The sequence below is a fragment of the Diceros bicornis genome, chromosome 23, assembly GCF_020826845.1.
Source record: "Diceros bicornis minor isolate mBicDic1 chromosome 23, mDicBic1.mat.cur, whole genome shotgun sequence".
Classification (NCBI taxonomy): Eukaryota; Metazoa; Chordata; class Mammalia; order Perissodactyla; family Rhinocerotidae; genus Diceros; species Diceros bicornis.
Window position 1 is genome coordinate 14,316,260 of NC_080762.1, and position 19,626 is coordinate 14,335,885.

General features: G+C 38.0%; 1 protein-coding gene across 3 annotated transcripts in view; it reads right to left on the reverse strand.

Annotated features, from left to right (window-relative positions):
- Nucleotides 1-19,626, reverse strand: part of PKIB (cAMP-dependent protein kinase inhibitor beta) — a 43,098-nt gene that overhangs the window by 4,236 nt on the left and 19,236 nt on the right. For all 3 annotated transcript variants that reach the window (XM_058566368.1, XM_058566369.1, XM_058566367.1), the window contains exon 2: nt 4,383-4,559. In XM_058566368.1, coding sequence (XP_058422351.1) covers nt 4,383-4,551 — 169 coding nt within the window. In that variant the 5' untranslated portion in view covers nt 4,552-4,559. The remainder of the gene's footprint in view (nt 1-4,382; nt 4,560-19,626) is intronic.

A 19,626-nucleotide genomic window follows, 5' to 3' on the forward strand; every position in this document is an offset into this window, starting at 1 on the left:
GAATAGTCTTTTTTTCCCCCACATTTTTCTACTTCCATTATCATGTTCTTCTCTTTTTTGTGTCAATTGCTTTTTCCACTCCTTGTGAGAACACGAGGTACAGTGCAACAAAATCAGAGTGCCTCGCAGAACAATAATTCTATCAGATGCTTCTTCAAGGATGGCCAAATAAATGAGGGAAGGAAGTGCTGTATCTCCCATCCTTAGAGGGCTATAGACACAAGGGTGTGTTAAAGTCTTTGTAACAAAGGCTCTGAGAAGTTCTTGTTTATAAAGGAAACATTCTGAGAAGTGTAAAAAGCCAGGTATGTTTTTACCAGCAATTCCAAACTTATTTGACAACAGCACCCTTTTCTGTCTGTGACATGTTAACATCCAGAAGAATTTCCATGAAATTTTCATTGATAAAAGTTGGCATAATGAGAAAGATGAAGGCCTGGGAGCCAGAGATCCTAATATCACCCAATTTTGTGAGCTTGGGCAAATCACCTAACCTGCTTGGGGCTTAGTTACGGTAACATCTATGAAAGGCTGGACTTTCTCAAGTTCCCTCTCCTTCTTACATTCTGTATTTCCATATGTATTAAAAGTCTACTCATGTGGCTTGTCAGTTACAGGGTAATTTCATTTGTGCTGTTTTCTCCTCTATCATATAAAAAAGATTCTGAAAAAACAAATTCAAATATTTCAAAATGTACATCTCTGAATGTTTCTTTTACTGCTCCCCCAGACCTATATATCCAACTGCTTAACCGACACCTCCATTTGGATATTCTAGGCATCTCATAGGCATCTCAAATGGAAAATGGAGGAAGCAGAAATCACTCCTTTAACTTTCAAAATTGCCCCTCATCCAGGCTGGCACTTCTCAGTATATGGCATCACCATTTACCCTATTGCTCTAGGAATTATCCTCCATTTCTCTTCTTCATTATCTGTAGTCATTTCTGCCACATCCAATTCATCAGCAAGCGCTATTTATTCTGCCTATAGAGTATACCCCAAATCCATCTACCCGTCTCCATCTTTACTACCTATTTGAAACTTCCATCTCTCACATGACTACTGCAACAGTCCCCAGGGGTAAAAGTTAACAAAACCCTTTCCCCTTCTCTAAGGAATATTTGACTTGAGTTTAATTTTCTAGCTCTGTTACCCTGGAAACCAGACTAAGGTGGAATGTCAGTCTGGTTACTAGGCTTATGGTAAAAATGACCCAAGTGGTAAAATACACCTGTACAGAGAGAAACTATATAGGAACTAAAAATACCTTGTCAGAAACCATAGCATTGGGCTTCCCTGGACGCAACACTCTTCTAACTGCACGTCTCTTGCAGGGAGGCTAGGAAGCAGTGTCCAAAGACTTGTTACAAAGTATTAGCTCCCATAGACATGGGGCTTCTAATCCATTGCCTCCATTGATGCAGATCTTGTCTCCTTGCACCTGAGTTCTCACTTAGTGGTGAGGAGTGGGTGGCAGACTAGGCCCCAGGACTGCTATATGGATTGCTGCAAGGACTCCCTTGGAAGACGACTTTGTGATGCTGTCCTTCTGGCCTGCCGTGTTCTCAACCCGTACACTTCTGAGTAGATTGGTGCCCACGTGGTCACGTGGGTCTGAACGTTTAATTTGGCCTAAAAAGATTTCCTAATGGAGGTTGCACCTCTTCATTCAACTATTTCCATTATTTCTCTTTGACAATCTATTCTCCACATAACAGAGAGAATGAACATTTAAACATATATGTCACTCCCCTGCTGAAAATCCTCACATTTAGAATAAAATTCTATTTATTCATCTACGTTTCTAAAGCCCTTGCTAAGCTACAAGATCTAGCCCTTGCTTATTTCTCCATCATCTTGTAGCACTCTCCCTCTCACCCACTGCCCTCAAGACACAGCAGCAGATTTTATGTTTCTTGCCCATGTTCATCTTGTTCCACTCTCAGAACTTATGACTAGCTGCTGCTTCTGCAAAGAACGCTCTTACCTCTGATGTGTGTGCCTGGGTCATTCAGTTGTTATTCAAAACATATCATTGTCAGTTTTCAGATTTCAATTAGGGCTTCCCTAATTTCTCCATATAATGTAGCCACCCCATAACTCTCTACCATAACATTCTATTTTAATTCTCTTGTAGAACATATCTCTGTTGACTTATATACTTACTTGTTTATAATCTAACTCTCTCATTGGAATAGAAGATCCATGACAGCAAGAATTTATGACTGTCTTATTCACCACCATACTGCTAGTTTTTAGAATGATGCTTAGCACTTAGTGGATGCTAAATTGAATGATTGATCAAATGAATAGCTAATGATGGCGGGAGGTAAGAAAAGGCCCTTTGTGACATTTACAGTTTCCTGGGCTGTCACCCTTTGTCACCTCTTGCTGATATGTTATAGGCATGATTGTCCTCCCTACTATGGTTATCAATTAAGAAGAGATAGATTAAGACAGATTACGAACTAGGCAAATTTTGGACAGGTTAATTTCATGTAGGATTCAAGACTTTTGAGATCCTAGATTTCATCCCACCCAAGAATATCAAAAAATGAATACAAAGGAGGATATATCTGAAGGAAACCTGCAGATCTTTCCCAAAATTTGTATTTTTAAATGACAAAAACATTGAAATCATAATCCTGAGGTAGACCACAGCTTTCCATTTTTACTAGCAACTGGAAACTACTCATATTAAAATTCTCAATAATATTTGTACTTAACTAATGAAAAAGACGATAGGCCTTAAAGCCACTTATTTATAGCTTTGTTAATAAAGCATTGTCTATGCCATCTACCTACATAAACTTATTGCCTTTTGCATCTTCTTTAACATCTAGTGTTATATGTTGATCCACTTTTAACATTTTGAGTTTCTTACTTAATACCTTTGATCTATTTCAAAATGATTTAAAGGAAATTACAAAAATAAGAACAATATTCTTTCAGATAATGGTCTATCTAGTGAACAAAATGAAATGGAGAAGACAGCTCTCTTACAGTGCATTTGTTCTCTTTTGCTTAACTAAGTAATGTCAATAAGCATTATATTTAGGGTATATAAACTTAAATAGGCCTATTATACTAGCAAGTAACCTATCTTCTCCACCCTAAAAGTTGAGGATGGCCCACCAATAGCAACATCATGTTCTGATAATCACATTACATTTTTAAAATAAAAAGGCCAAAAACATTACACGTTTTTATTTCTTTTCTTGTTTTTATTTCTTCCATCTTATAATAGTTTGTGTGTATGTGTATATTTTTTTACTATTACTTGTAGTATCCTATAGGAGTAGTTGTGTGTGTATGTGTATATTTTTTTACTATTACTTGTAGTATCCTATAGGAGAAACACAATGACCTCTGGAAAACGTGAGGTAGCCATGGCACTCCAGGATTTGGCCACAGTCCTGGCCTAACATGGATGTATGTATTTCATAGGGATCAAACCAGGAACATTTGTAACTTCATCAGGTAATAAATAACCTCCTGAGGCAAAGAACCAAGAGCCCTCCTCTGGGATTCACATGAATGGGTAGATGTGCAGAAGCTTCTAGCTCTCTCTTGCCTCATTGCCACCAGGAATAAATTTCTACACACACACTGGAGTCCACCTTGAAGTCTAAAATGGGGCACAGGGCATAGGTATTTTGGTAATGACTTGGAACTAAAGTTATCTTTAACCGGTATGAATATTTTTAAATGAAGGGACTCTTTTTATACTTTATTGAGAGTATTGTTATACTTATTTTCAGAAGACTAACCTCTGGAAGCTCTATGAACTGTATGTAAGCAGTGGGGAGAAAGACCCAAGATTGCCCTTCATTGGTTTGACAGCTATCCTTTTTTGTTAATTCAACTTTTTCTACTGGTTGAAGAATGATCGCCTTTTGTACAAATATTCACCTTAAAGATCTCATCTCCAGTTGATAATAAACTTCTTCTTAGACAGGAGAGGTAGAAGGGCTTGTAGAATGCTATAGTGAAGCAGAAGCCTTCAAAGTGATTCGTCAATGGATAGCAGAAGAAAAATTATTTAATTTCTGAGTGCTTTTCGATACATTTTGTAAGCTCATTGAGGGAAGGGATCCTATTTATCCACCTTTGTATTCCCAATCACTAGCCCTGTGCGTGACCACACATAGCCAAGGATGAAACAAATGTTCAGTCTCCACATACACACCGTGAGATAAAAAGATGAAATTGTTAGCTTTCAGAAATCCACTTAGCCTTAAATAAAAGTTGAGAGGTTTTAGGAAACAAGTAAGAACAAAACAGCACTTTTAACTCGTTAAAAGGGACACTGTTCCAGAGGAAAGGATTGATAAAGAAGAGGTAAGCGCTGCTGATTTTGTGAGGATCTTGTGTGTTACCTTCCTTCATAGAGAGGGCCTCCAATTTGAGGGGCAGCTCTGAGCTTCCGCCTGTCGCAGCTGAGCCCTGGATGTCTGGTACAGCATTCCGGCGGCCTGTCCTTGCGGAAGATGCAAAATTGTTGACCACGGGCTCCACATCAGTCATTTTTGAGGAATCTGTCCTCATAGCAACATCTACAAATAGAATGGCACATGAAGAAGAGGATGAGCCTATCAGAGGTAAATGTTCGCAAGGGTGGTTGAAAGGCACGACTAGATCAAAAACACAACAGCCTTGAGAATTCATCACACCCTGCGCCTCTGTCTACTGTTACGGTCCTGGAACTTCCATTTGCACATTCGCACATTCAATAGAGCAGGAAGTTCTCAGTGTGAGCCAGACTGCTATAAATAACCCCTGAGCGGAATGAGCCACTTGGATGCTGCAGGGTGCAGTAATCTCTCGCCTTTTGTTCTGCTTTTCTATGGCTGGATCAGCCACACGAGGGCTTGGAGGAAATAAAAACCGACTCATCTGGCCACTCCCGGAGAGGCTCTGCCTGCCAGTATCTGCTTGTAGAGCTTGTTCAGGCTGAAACCAAATCACTATAATTTGTAGGGACCAAACAAAACACACTCTGTTCCTAACTCTTTAGAAATAAGAAATTCCACTTTATCTCACAGGCTTTTTTCCCCGGTGACAGCTGCGTATTTCTCTCTATTCTGGTCTCAGATTTAATTTTGAATAGGCTTATGTTCATGTTCAGGAGAGTAGGACCTGTTTTACCTTTTCTTGCCTTCAAGTGGACGTGGTGATTACTAGTGCTTTCCTGAGCATCCTTTATCTTCCCAGCAATTGTCTCTCTCCATGAGAGAATTCTCAAGAGATCATTCACTATACAGGGAGGGAGGTAGCAGATACTGCTTATTCTAAAACGAACCCTGTTTCATATGATGTCTTCTAATGAATCTTTCCTAAGAAGTCAACACTGAACACTATCTCAAAAGCAGCAGCAGCAGCAGGATTTATGGAAAACCTATTAATTGCTAGGCTCTCAGCTGGACATTGAGAGTACAGAGGAATGATACATTCTCTGTTTTTAGGGGCCTTACACTCTCAGAGGGGAGAAGGAAAGGATACACGCAAGGACAGATAACATCATAACATAGAACGTACTAAGTATCAACCCAGGGATGGAGACAATCATCTGTGGTACTCGAGGGCAGAAATGGGTGAACCTTGGCCTACACAGAGCAAACCAAACTTTCCACTATAGTTGGAAGGGAGCCCTTTCCAATTGCTTAACTTCAATTCTGGAAATGCTAAAAATGAAGCGAAATGGTCACAAAACATGGTGCATCTGATATCAGAAATGCAACTCCTTTGGTCCACAGCACCCAAGAAATGCACACTGAGCCTAGTGTGGGCCTCAGGAGTCCAGGAGTGGTCTAGGTTACTTTCTCACATACCCTTATCTTTCCATGAACCATAGAAAATTTGAGAACAATGCTAGATTTTTCAGACACCATTTTCCAATCAATTAGACTTATGTTTAATATGTACTGACTGTCTGGCATCAACAGACAGCATAGAGTAATGCAAAGAGCACCGGACTATTAGTCAAAAAGAACTTCACTCCATTATAGGCTTGCAAGGCGATATTGGTTAATCCACTTAATTTCTCTGAGTCACAGTTCCTCCCCTATATAATGAATATAAAAAATTAGCCTGACTGATTCACAGGATTCTTGAAAAGAATTAATGAGATTAAAGTATATAGAAACTCTTTGTAACTATAAAACCATATGTTTAATTATTGACATCAGTGTTCACATCTCATTAAGTTTTATTTACTTTACCACCCTCCTATGTATCCCTTTTAATCCTAACAAGAAACATCTTCCTACTGGCAGACTTCTTGAGTTTTCAAAAAAGAGGGAAACCAGAATTTATTTGACATTGCATGAACACTTTCATTATCTATTATCTCTTTTAAACCTCCAATAATCCTATGAGGTAGTGAGGAATAACCCTCACCATGTGGATGTGGAAAACTGGGGCTCAGGGAGGTTAGGTAACTTGTTGAAAGTTGCACAGCTGCTAATCTAGCACTCAAGGATGCATATCCAGTTTAAGATCCTCTGAACGCAAGATGACATGGATTACCACAAAATTACCTCTTCAAATCCCTGTGATACATATAGACAGCCACACAATAGCTACTTATATTAGGGCACACAATAGTTTCTGCCCTTCATTACTTTTTTAAATAGGGAAAATTATACACACACACACGTGCGCACACACATAATTGTTTGTGCATGTGTGTGTGTTTGAAAGACAGAGAGAGAGGAAGAGTCCGCGCCGTTTCACAGGTGTTCCTCTCTGGCTTTAATGTTTGGTTATCTTGTGAGCCCCCCATGATACATGCATCTCAGTGAAAGATCTCTTCTCTGCAGCTTGTGAGAAGTACCTGACACTAGTTTGGAAACAGACCCCATTTGTAGACCTTCACTCTGTTCTCAGCCAATTAATATCACATCAGAAGCCATGGCTGTGATCAAGTGTTTATTTCTGTGTAACTGCAAGTAAGTTAACTATGCTAAGCTTGGAGAAGCAGCTCCACAAAGACCTTGATTATCACTGGCTGATAGTCTAAAAGCTTAAAACTGAAGATAACAATGGATATACAAATATTAAGGCATGTTATTTTAAACACTTAAATGCTATATATTTTAAACATGATGGGTAAACTTTTTTAGCAAGATGGGATATATTAAAAGAGTATTGAGTTAGAATTTGTATATTGAAAGAGAACTTCCAAATGGTGGTCTGTCGAGTAGGCCATTAACATGGAAGAAGAAATTCTGGGCTCCAAGTTTATTTCAACATTTCTTTGGTGCTGGCTGCTATTTTGGGATTTTTTGCTTTTGCCTTTATATTATTATTTCAGGCATAGGCTATCTAAATTAGTCCTTCTCTGTCGATCGGTACTAGAAAACAAGATCATCACAAAACTATCTAAAAGTTTGTCAAAGTTATAATCATTAACAACCATTTTAAGATCAAAAGCAGAACTGGATATGCAGGAAGGCCAAGCCACAGGCTGTTTTCCTCTGGAGCTTTCCTCGGTCTTTCCCAGCGCTCTCCCAGCACCATCTTTCTTTCAGAGCCTGCCACTAATGCTGAGTGACCAGGGGGTCATGCTCCGCCACAAGACAGACCGCTCACCTAGCCCAGCCCCACAGGGCAGTGGGGAGAGGGAGCTTTCTACTGGGAAAAGTCATCTGATCTTCCTGACAGAATGTTGATGACTTAGAGATTGCTGGCGGGAGCACTTCAACCACAGACTGATTCTTAACTGGGCTCTTTTAATTCCCTGGCAAGGAGATTTATTGCAGCATTGGAAATAACCTGAAAGCCCATAAGAAAAAGAATGGTTGAATAAACTATATATATTATATGATGGAACATTGTACAACTATCATAAAGACTGTGTTAAATCCAGTTAGATCTACCTATGGAGATGTGTTCATGATACACTGCGAAATAAAGCAAGTTTTAAAAGTCATATTTACAGTATAGGGGAAAAAGAGGGAAAGGTAATGAATATAATGTGATAACTTTGTAAAAAGAATAAAAATCCTACTTGGGAATGTAAGAGAGAACAAGGAGAATGTTAACCATTTTTTGGTACACCTTTACATATTTTAACTTGTAATAATGAGCATATATTACCTCTGTAATTTAAAAGAATTGAAACACAATCGCCTGGCAAAATTATAAATACACAGATATTTTAGCACAGAAAGACTGTAAAAGAAACATTTTGACAATTTAACTAAAAATAGCATATCTTTAAGTGAAAGCCTCTCTCTCCCCCAAATAGCCACCTTACTTTGTTGTTATTGTCCTATGCAATGCTGATTGCATATGCTTGATTTTTTTCCAAAGGGATGGTGTGTGTATGTATATATATGTATATATGTATATATATGTATATATGTATATGTATGTATATATATATAGAGAGAGAGAGAATTGCTCTCTTCGAATGCTTTGTGACATTTAAAAATTATATAACACATACAAAGATGAGGAAACACTACAAAGAAAAACAGAGAAGATTGACTCCCAGGTTCTTTTAATTTTCTGGGCTTAAAAAGCTAATTATGTTCATGTTTGCTAACCAAGGCAGCTGACTCACTAGCAACTCTTCCTTTTTTTCTTCTACAGAATTAGCAGAGGAATCGGGATGAGTTCTGCTTTGTCCACTGTGGCTGCTTAGAGGAGCCAAAACCACATGGACATTTGGAGATTCCGCAGAAGTCCTTACATGCCCACAGCAAGGTAATGCGATTTGCATCACCCGGGACACACTTCCGTCTCTATTGAAAATACGCAATCTTCAGGCTGCCTTAATAAAAGACCATTACACAGTCATATGGACACACACATGCCAGCATCTCTGCAGTCTCCAAAATATTGAAAATGCAACACCAGCACAACCAAAGAGGACAAAGATGTTCAAACTAAATGGAGCACTGGAGGAACATAAATATATATAAAAAATCACTAATAAGCTCCCAATGGGCTCAAAAGAGCCTGCTAAGAAATAAGCACGTTAGGATGTTATAAGCATAACTATAAACAATTAGAAGTTTTGCAACCTCTTTCCCTCCCCACTGAGACAGTCCATCCTCTTAGCTCACATTCATTCTTTTCTCAAGCTTCCTTACTTGAAGCGCAGACTGCAAAGAGATGGATCCCTTTTTTTCTAATCTCTGGATCCATATCACTCACCCTAACTGCCAGAGTGAAACCACTACTCATTCTGCATGTAAGACTTGAAATAAACTTCTTACCCACCAAATCAGTTCTCTGAGGGTATGAGTCAGGCAATCTGAAAATACACTAAATTAACAAAGAAGAAAGAACATGCATTTTGGAAAGTCAGTGCTTTTCCTGGCCTAAAGACAGAGAGAAAGGGTTAGAGAGAGACATGCACTGTCTCAGCTGATAACTAAATGCCTCATCCGTGTCTCTCCAGCTTTCAGTATCTTAATACCTTACGCTAGATTTCTTTAATTCTCTGCTTACAGATCATGATTTTGTATGATTTCTTGTATTGGAACATACAAACCTCTTCCAAACAAGGTGAAAGAACTATAACAATTGCCTCTTACTGTGGACCAACAAAAACAAATATTTATTCATCCAGTCAACATTTATGGAGCTCCTACTAAATTATTGTGTCAGGCCCTCTGCTAGGCCCATAACCTACAAAGAGGAACCCACAGTCTGGTGAAATGAAACACATTCTTATCTTTTCAGCTGCCTTTCTTGACCTCAAATCCTGTTCTTTGCAAATAAAGTATAAGTATCCACCTCTAAAATGTGAGTCCTTTAACACATCTCCTATTCACCCAAGTATCAAGACCAATTTAGGCTAAACAGAGCTTACACGAAGTATATATGTATATAAAAATTATTTTTTTTAACATGGAGACCTTCTTCTTTTTTAAATTCCTCCACCTATGGCACTTCCATGCCTCAAGTATAAGCCAAAGGGAATTCTAATTCTACCTTTTATCTGTTGACACATACATTTTTTTCATGATTGTTAATGATATAAACAGACTTCTCAAAATATATTGGTAGGCACACGGAAGCTATTTTTACCAAAGAGAATTTTTTTTTTTTTTGTGAGGAAGATCAGCCCTGAGCTAACATCCTATGCCAATCCTCCTCTTTTTTGCTGAGGAAGACTGGCCCTGGGCTAATATCTGTGCCCATCTTCCTCCACTTTATATGGGACACCGCCACAGTTTGGCTTGGCGTGTGGTGCATCCGTGCGCGCCCGGGATCCGAAGCCCGGCCGCCAGCAACGGAGCTTGCGCGCTTAGCTGCTACGCCACGGGGCCGGCCCCGCAAAGAGAATTTTTGATAGCTTAAACTTACAAAATTCAAAATGCAAAGTCAAATTTATTTTCCCATAATCTTCCAGGTAAAGTAATGAACAAATCTGAATACCTTGCTGGCACAATGACACTTGTTATACTAAGATAGGGTCCCTTAGAATAATAATAATATGGACTGATGTGGATACAGATAAAAACAAAACTAACCTCAATAAACCATCTAGCCCCCTTGAGTGTGGTGGTCACATTTAACTGGTCAGCCTACTACTCTCTTTAGTTTCCTGCCAGAAAAATTATTCAATATACACCCTTCATAAAGGATGGTAGGGAGTTCTTTTGCCATAAGGCTCCTCCCAACCCCTTGCAGCTTCCCAAAAGGACCACTAAACTATTCCCATTATTATGAGATTTTAAATTTGAAAGGACCATATAGTCCAAGCTTCCAGATCCAGATACTTACGTGATGCATTAACATAACACAGCAGGTGTGTGTCAGTCTTTCCCAAGTTCAGACAGTACCCTTTCTGCCATTATCATAATTCCTCCTGCTCCTCTCCAAAACAAGTTTCCCTTTTTATTAGTTACCTTGAGTGGTGTGTGTGTATGTGTGTGTGTGTGTGTGTGTGTGTGTGTGTGTGTGGTGGGTGGTATCCAGGACACAGAGTGATATTTTCAGTTCTCCTTTAGATGAGCGTAATACTCAGTGGGTATAAGCCATAGCAGAGCATGCCTCCTACCTACGTCTTACATAGGTTTGGCCTTTCACCTCCCACCTTGTTATTTCTATCTTTCTGAGTGATCAGAATCGAGAGGATTTGGCATGGACTAGAAGGAACCATTCTCATTCTTTTTTTCCCACCTTACCTCAAATCCTGCCTGTACTCCTTCATTCTCATTTATTTCTCACATTATCCTTTCCAATCAGTGAATCAAATATAGTTGTATTCTTATGTTATTAAGGTCCTAGAGCCTGCTTAAAAAAGCATTTGGGACCGGCCCTGTGGCGTAGCTGTTAAGTGCGCGCGCTCCACTGCTGGCGGCCCAGGTTCGGATCCCGGGTGCGCACCGAGGCACCGCTTGTCAAGCCATGCTGTGGCGGCATCCCATATAAAGTGGAGGAAGATGGGCACAAATGTTAGCCCAGGGCCAGTCTTCCTCAGTAAAAAGAGGAGGATTGGCATGGAAGTCAGCTCAGGGCCGATCTTCCTGACAAAAAAAAAAAAAAGCATTTGGATTCAATTCAAAAAGTATTTATTTAGCACCAACTCTGTGCAAATCACAGTGCTAGTTACTGTGGGACTTGCCATAATGAGTAAGGACCTGCCTCAGCTGGGGAGCTGGGAAGGCTGCATGCCGGGCAGCTCCCCACATGCACAGAGGAGGGAGTGGGTAATTCCAAAGGAGAAAATGGGCCTGGCTGCACACGGAACACAGTATTTGAGTGGGGCCCCAGAGAATGAGTGAGCAGATTCCAGCGAGAGGCTGCTCACAGACTATCCACTTCTCATCTTGGCCCTCTTCCAACTGCTTTTGGACACAAAGTGTTCCTAGATTTCAAAAGGGGCACAGAGACTCTCCAAGCTCACAAAAGCCTAAGAACTGAATTTGCACTAGTAGGAAAATGATACAATTTTGAGGTTCATAAGATCTGCTTGCACTCGTCTCATCTCAGAGGGAACACAGCCTATCCGTGCAGGAGGGTCTAAATGCAAGACTTGAGAAGTCAGTTCCCCTTTTAATGAGACGGTTGTTTTAAAATGTCAAGTGACTTTTGATGACATCAGTAGGAAGGAAAGAAGGGGAAGTTAACTCTGACCAATGTGGTCACAGTAGAAATGGCTTTGTATCCCTCTGCCTGGTACATGGACTGAACATAGTTGCCTAATAAATTCAATTCACAAATCTTGAATCAATACCTGATACCTACAAATTATTAGTAGGCAAGCATAGTCAGTAAAGGTGCTTTTAATTATTAGCATTCTCAATAAAGACTAAAAGTTCAAATATGCAATATTAAAATGAATTTGTTATGTTAACATTAAACTAGCTTTGGAGGCAGGCTGTAGACCAGCGGCAAATACAATGCCTTGCAGGCGTGGGCAACATCAATTGCCATATGCAGAGCAGTAGTTAACGCAAAAACTCTTACAGACTGACCCTCATCCAGGGCATCCGGATAGTTATACTCTTCAGCCACTGGCCCTCTCTGGAAGGGATTCATAAACAAACTGTGAACAGACTTGCCAACCTGAAGTCAGCTACACACAATTCATCAGCTTTCCCTTCTACAAATATGAGTCCTCTGACACTTTAAATAGACCAGATCCTATACTTTTAACTTATTCAAGTGAATCTCCTTTACCATTTCTATTCTTGACAAGGGGAAAAATTAAGCCCTTTATCCTCTAGACTCATTTTCTCTGCCTATGATTACTATTGAAAGTGATACATCCATGACAAAAAATAGTCCCGTAATTACTCTTCCAAGGTAAAGGTAACTTAAAGCAATAGCTTAAGCACAGACACCTTAATTGCATGCTTCCGTTTCAGAAACTTCTATAACTTATATATATTTACCTGTCTTCAAAAGGAAAAATGCAGTGTGATACAAACTAATAGAACTATTTTTACGAACATATCAAAATTTATACATTAAATGTGTATCATATCCATCCAAGCAATTACTTTGGGAAGCTATATGTTTATTCCAGCTCTCAAAATATTTTTGTGACTCCATCAGTGCAACTCACTTTATACTCATATATAATATGATGGTAGAATAATACGATATTTAAAATACATTATATTTTATAGTAAACTGTTTTTAATTAAAAACTGTATATCCCATTTGATCACCCATCTTTTTGTACTAAGAACGAATTTAGGTTCTTTTCAAAGCCTCCTTAAGTAATTTAGATTTGCCCATATATTCAGAAGAAAATTATTTCAAATCATTTCAAAAATCATTTCAAGCAGAGCTTTGAGCAATGACAACATTACTGAACTACATTAACATACTGTTAGGACGACTGCCCTTAAATTTAGTCCTCATGTTTGTTAAGCAGTCCATAAGGAGCAATGGAAAGTTTGGTCACCCTTTTAGGTGAACATTCCTGAAGTTGAATCCTGCATTGCCTTCTAATAGATTTGCATTTTCCAGCAAGACATTTAACTTCTCTGTTAATTAAGTTTCCACATTTATCAAAAGTAGGATTAATATTACCTATTCTGCTACCGTGGAATCAAACAAACTAATGGATATAAATGTGCTTGGTTAACAGCTACAGAAATGAAATTTGTTTAGAAATTAGTCATATTAACTTACAGGAACTATAATAGATTATCATTATAAATATAAATTATTCTGTTAAGCTATGGTGTTGATGTGGCTCTAGAGACAACTTCTAATGTGGTGAGTTATAAAGACAAAAGAGATTAACACAGAGACATTGCCAGAAACGTGGTGTTTAAAAACTAAAAAGTGTTTAAAAAAATCATTAAAAAAAATCATTTACAATCTCCCTGCCTGCCACACACACACAGATACACACACACACACACACACACACCTTTCTGCAACATCTGTTCCAGATAAGCACTTTTCATTTACTTTCAACAACAAACCATGTTTAAGTGTTTCTTGAATAGTTACAATGGGATTGAAAGTCTCAATCTCCTCATGATGCCTGAAAAACAGTTCTTAATCTGAGTTAATAACGTAATGACATAATACGGCGAGGAAAGAAGGGTCACACAATATGCGAGAGAACTCTGCTTTCCCAATAGGCTTGCCCTGACCACCATTTAACATGGTGTCCCCCTGTAGCTCCTGATCCTCTGTACTTTGCTCTACTTTTCCCTAGCACTTGGTAGCTTTGACATATGTTAGATCTTACTGTGATTGCACTCATTGTTTCCTGTCTGTCCCCCTCCCTAAAAGCAAAGGTTTTGCAGGCTGTTTCATGGATGTTTTCAGAGCACTAAAAGCTCTGCCTAGCACTCACTCAGTAGGCACTCTATGCAATTTGTTTACTAAATGAAATAATTATCTTTCCATTTTTCTTTTCAAAGTCAATTCTTTTCTTTTTGTATATGAAAATATATGCTCATTGCTGGGAAAAAATGACAATTCTGAAAGACAAAGAAGAAAAAACAAATTGCCTTATATCCCATTATCTGATGATGGCACTGTTATAATTCTGGTGCATATCCTTCCAGAATTTTTTCAGTGCTCACACACGCAAGCATATCAAATACATATCTTACATGTGTGTATTTCAAAGCTAGATAATACTTATTTGATATCATTGTACTATATCTTAAAAATACAATCTCTCTCGGCCGAGATACCTCTAGTGTTTTTTTATTATTGACGTAACATCGATTTATAACATTATATAAATTTTGGGTCTACATCATTATACTTCGATTTCTGTGTAGACTACATCGTGTTCACCACCCAAAGACTAATTGCCATCCATCACCGTACACAAGTTCCCTTTTACCCCTTTCGTCCTCCCACCTATCCGTAAATTTTTAATGAAAGTTTTGTAGGGCCGGCCCCATGGCTTAGCAGTTAAGTGCTCGAGCTCCGCTACTGGCGGCCCGGGTTTGGATCCCGGGCGCGCACCAATGCACCGCTTCTCTGGCCACGCTGAGGCCACGTCCCACATACAGCAACTAGAAGGATCTGCAACTATGACATACAACTATCTGCTGGGGCTTGGGGAAAAAAAAAAGGAGGAGGATTGGCAACAGATGTTAGCTCAGAGCCGGTCTTCCTCAGCGAAAAGAGGAAGATTAGCATGGATGTTAGCTCAGGGCTGATCTTTCTCACAAAAAAAAAAAAAAAGAAAGTTTTGTAAAAAAAATTCTCTAGAAAGCTAACATTTCCGAGTGTATACCAACTATGTAAAATATGCATAGTCACAAAGCCAAATGCAATGGTGAAAGTAAGAAACACGGCTAAAGACTGAAATCCTTCACAAACCCTTCCTTAGTTAAACTGGATAAATCAAATTGATATATAAGTGAGAAGCTTTTTAAAATAATTACAACTTTAAAAGTTCCAGTAATGTCTTTTTCTTCTATGTCATCAATTTAAAGAAAAATTCTTTGGGATATCTCTTAGTCCCCTTTCGAATGGAGTTAATTTTCATCTTTTTTTCTCTTCCAACTGAGAAAAGGGGGGAAATGAGCCTTTTCAAGCTCTGATTTGTTTTCTAAGTTCTTTTCAGTACTTTATTTTTCTTTCCAGGAGAAGAAATCATTTTAGTGTTTCATCAAGAACAAAATTCAATCAAAATCACAGTAGCAAAAATTTAAAAGTTGCTTTGAGAATTTTCTGGGTTACATAGGCAAAAAAATTCCCAACCCAAATAGCAAATAACTTCAGAAAGAAAAGTCATACCATTGAAATATTTTTGTTCATCAAATTTGTTTATCAGTATTAACCTACAATTAAGTTAATAGAAGTAAAATTATTTATATGAATGCATTTAACTTTTAGAACAAACTTTTGTAAAAATAAATTCTGCTACTATAGTCATTTAATATTATATAAGTTCAACAGAAAAAAGAGACCACGAAAAATGATATCTAAAATATATTCAATAGACAAATGAAAAAAGAAGTTCAAAGCCAGTATGCATATAATATTAATTTTATGCACAGAAAAACATGGTAGGGGAAATACACCAAAATTTTAATAGTAGTTCTTTGTCGGTAGTATTATTATGAATGATTTCTATTTTTTTTAACCTTATTGAATTCTCCAAATTTTCTATAATGAAGACTTTTATAATACGAAATATGGCATAAACATGTGTTGAGCACACATTGTTTTAAAGCACTTTAGTAAGAATTAGCTCATGTGATTCCGTACTGCAGACAAGTTATTACCATCTTTATTTTAAAGGTGAGGAAACTGAGGATGAAATGATTTGGCTAAAGCAATCTAGCTAGCAAGTGACAGAGACAAGACCAGAACTCATTTCATCTGACACCTCATTCATTGCTCCTTCGATCATCTCACCAAATATCTGTTGAAAAAAGACTGAGTCTTAATTCAAACAATTGTTTTTAAGCATCTATTATATCCTTCACTTAGTACCATATTTTGGAGAAATAGTGCCAAATAAGACTGAACACTGTGATGGACACAGAGGGGACACACAAAAAGTATAATGCATGGTCTTTACTTTGAAAAAGCCTGTGATCTAATTGTACAGATGAAATACATGCATATTAAAGCAAAGATAAAAGAGAAGTCAACATATAATATATTCAAATAAGTGGTATAAATGAAAAATGCTATAGGAATGTAGAAGGAAAATGGTTATTGAATTTTGGGGCAATTAAGAGAGACTTCACAGAAGCTATAGAACACATATTGGGCCTTAATATTTGGGAAGCATTCATACAGGTAGAAAGAAAATGAAAAGGCTTACCAAGCCAGAGAAATATCTTAAGCTAAATCATGAAGATGGGAGTGTAAAAGGCAAGTTCTAAACATAGGAGAAGGAAACATCTGGCTGTAACGGAATGTTATATCATATAGAGTTGGAAAAATAAGTTGGACCATAGTCGTAACTAGAACCCAAGTTGCAAAGAAAATTAACATCATTAAAAAGGAGATTGTATTTCTTCCTGTGAGCACTTGGGAACCATGAAAATTTCTAAGTCACATAATAAAGCTGTGTATAAGATGTATTGTCTGAAAATAGAGACTGAGGTGAAGGAGAACCATTATAAGGATTAAAAAGGGAAGTTTTGGAAGCAAATCCACCATAATAAGAGTAATAAGCTGATTACAAAATTTATATGTAAATGCAAAAGACCAAAAATACCTTCTTATTTAAAAAAGGAGGAAAAAGAAAAAAGGACTTACACTATCAGACCTGAAGATTCATTATAAAGCTTGAAGACTTACATTTTCACACACGAAGATTCATTATAGAGTATTAGTTATTAAGATAGTGTGGTATTCTTCAAGGATAGGCAAATAGAAAAATAGAATAAAACAGAGACTCCAGAAATGGACACATTTACATATGGTCCCTGTATTTGTAACAAAGAGTGTAACTACTGATGTGGTCACTGATTGCCCTCGTCAATGAGGTAAGCATCCAATCCAATGAAGGCCTGAACAGAAGAAAAGGCTAAGTAAGGGAGAATTTTCTCTCTCTGCCCAACTGTATTCCAGCTGGGCCATGGGTCTGCTCCCGCCTTCAGACTCAGATCAGACTAGAGCTCACACTATCAGCTATCCTGCTTCTTAGGTCTTCACACTTGGAATGGAACTATACCATCGGCTCTCCTGGGTCTCCTTCTGGCTGACTGCAGATCTTGGGATTTCTTAGTCTCTATAATAGCACGAGCCAATTCCTCATAATAGATAAATATATATCTATCAATTTAGATATATACAGATATATCCATTGATATATATCTATTAAATATATATCTCTTATATAGATAATTATCTGTATCTATATAATATATATATATATTACAGATAGATCTAATAGATATATATTTATCTGTTACAGGGGCCGGCCCCGTGGCTTAGTGGTTAAGTGCACGGGCTCCGCTGCTGGCGGCCCGGGTTCGGATCCTGGGCGCGCACCGACGCACTGCTTCTCCGGCCATGCTGAGGCCGCGTCCCACATACAGCAACTAGAAGGATGTGCAGCTATGACATACAACTATCTACTGGGGCTTTGGGGGAAAAAATAAGTAAATAAATAAATAAAAATTATCTATTATACAGAATTGGTTTATATATCCTATTGGTTCTGTTTCTCTGGAGAACTTTGACTAACACACTGGTGGCATAATTGTCATTGTTTTGGTGTGTGGAGAGCCTTTTTTTGTCTGGCTTATTTTGAAGATTTCTCTCTTTGGTGTTCTGAAACGTCATTACAAGGTGCCTAGGTACCTTTCTGTTTATCTTTCCTAGAATTTGTTAGGATTCATGAATTTGAGACTTTCATCAATTCTGGAAAATTCTCAGGTATTATCTCTTTGGATATTGTTTTTCATCCTTTCTCTATTATTTCCTTGAGAATTCCAATTAGACAGGTGAGATAGACACTCTCATTCTACTGATCGTGTCTCCCAACTTTTCTTTCATATTTTTGCATCTCTGTCTTTCTGTGCTGCATTCTGCAGAATGTCTTCAGATTTATCTTCCAGTTCACTAGTTCTTTCTTCATGTCTGTCTAATCTGCTGCATAAGCTATACAGCAAGTTTTAATTTCTAATTTTTTTTTTTTATGAGGAAGATCAGCCCTGAGCTAACATCCATGCCAATCCTCCTCTTTTTGCTGAGGAAGACTGGCCCTGGGCTAACATCTGTGCCCATCTTCCTCCACTTTATATGGGACACCACCACAGTGTAGCATGACAAGTAGTGCCTCAGAGCGCACCTGGGATCTGAACCTGGGCCCCACCAGCAGCAGAGTGTGCTCACTTAACTGCTACGCCACAGGGCCAGCCCTAAATATTTTATTTTTCATTTCTAGACAATATGTTTGGCTATTTTTCAAGTCTGCCTCATTGGTTTATAGTATCTTATTCCTTAGTCATACATAATTTAAATACTCTCATTTATTCTTTTCAAATATATTCAAAAATTCAAATATATTTAAAAATTCTGTATAAATAATTCCAATATCTGAATTCTTTGTAGTCTGATTCTGTTGTTAATTGTTTCTGTAGAATCTTTCTCATAGTGGCTTATTTCCTTGCATGTTTTATGATTTTTGGTTGTGAGCTCATGTTTTTAAAAACTTTTCTTTGGAATTACCTAAGACCTAAGTTAAAGTATTTTCCTCTACATAGGCTCTAAATTTGCCTCTACTGGCTGTCTAGGGGCACTACCAAATTGGCTAGCTTTAAATTTGCAGCATGCAATTTTTCAGACTACAAGGACTACACATTTGCAAATGTGCAAGCTTCCACTTTTGCTAATAAATGATCAGGAGAACGTTTTTCCTCTTTTCCATCCAAGGCAGGGCCAAAATTGACAAATATCCTTACTGTCTTCCTTTAAGGCTGGGGTTTTGCCACATTACCCTTTGACTGAACATGTCATTTTTCAGCAGTCTAAACTTTATGCTGGGGACCCAATCTGATTTCCCATCTTAAGTGAGTCTTAAGTTTCTTCCATTGCTCCAAGAACACAGCTCTTTAAAACATAAGCTATAAGTCACTAGGGAACCCAAGGAAGCCTCTGGGTATAGCAGTCACCTGCCTCTAGGTTTGTGATTTCTCATTGTTCTGGGCTTATAAAGTATTCTCTTACTTATTTGCCAATATGGACATTCATTTCAAAAGA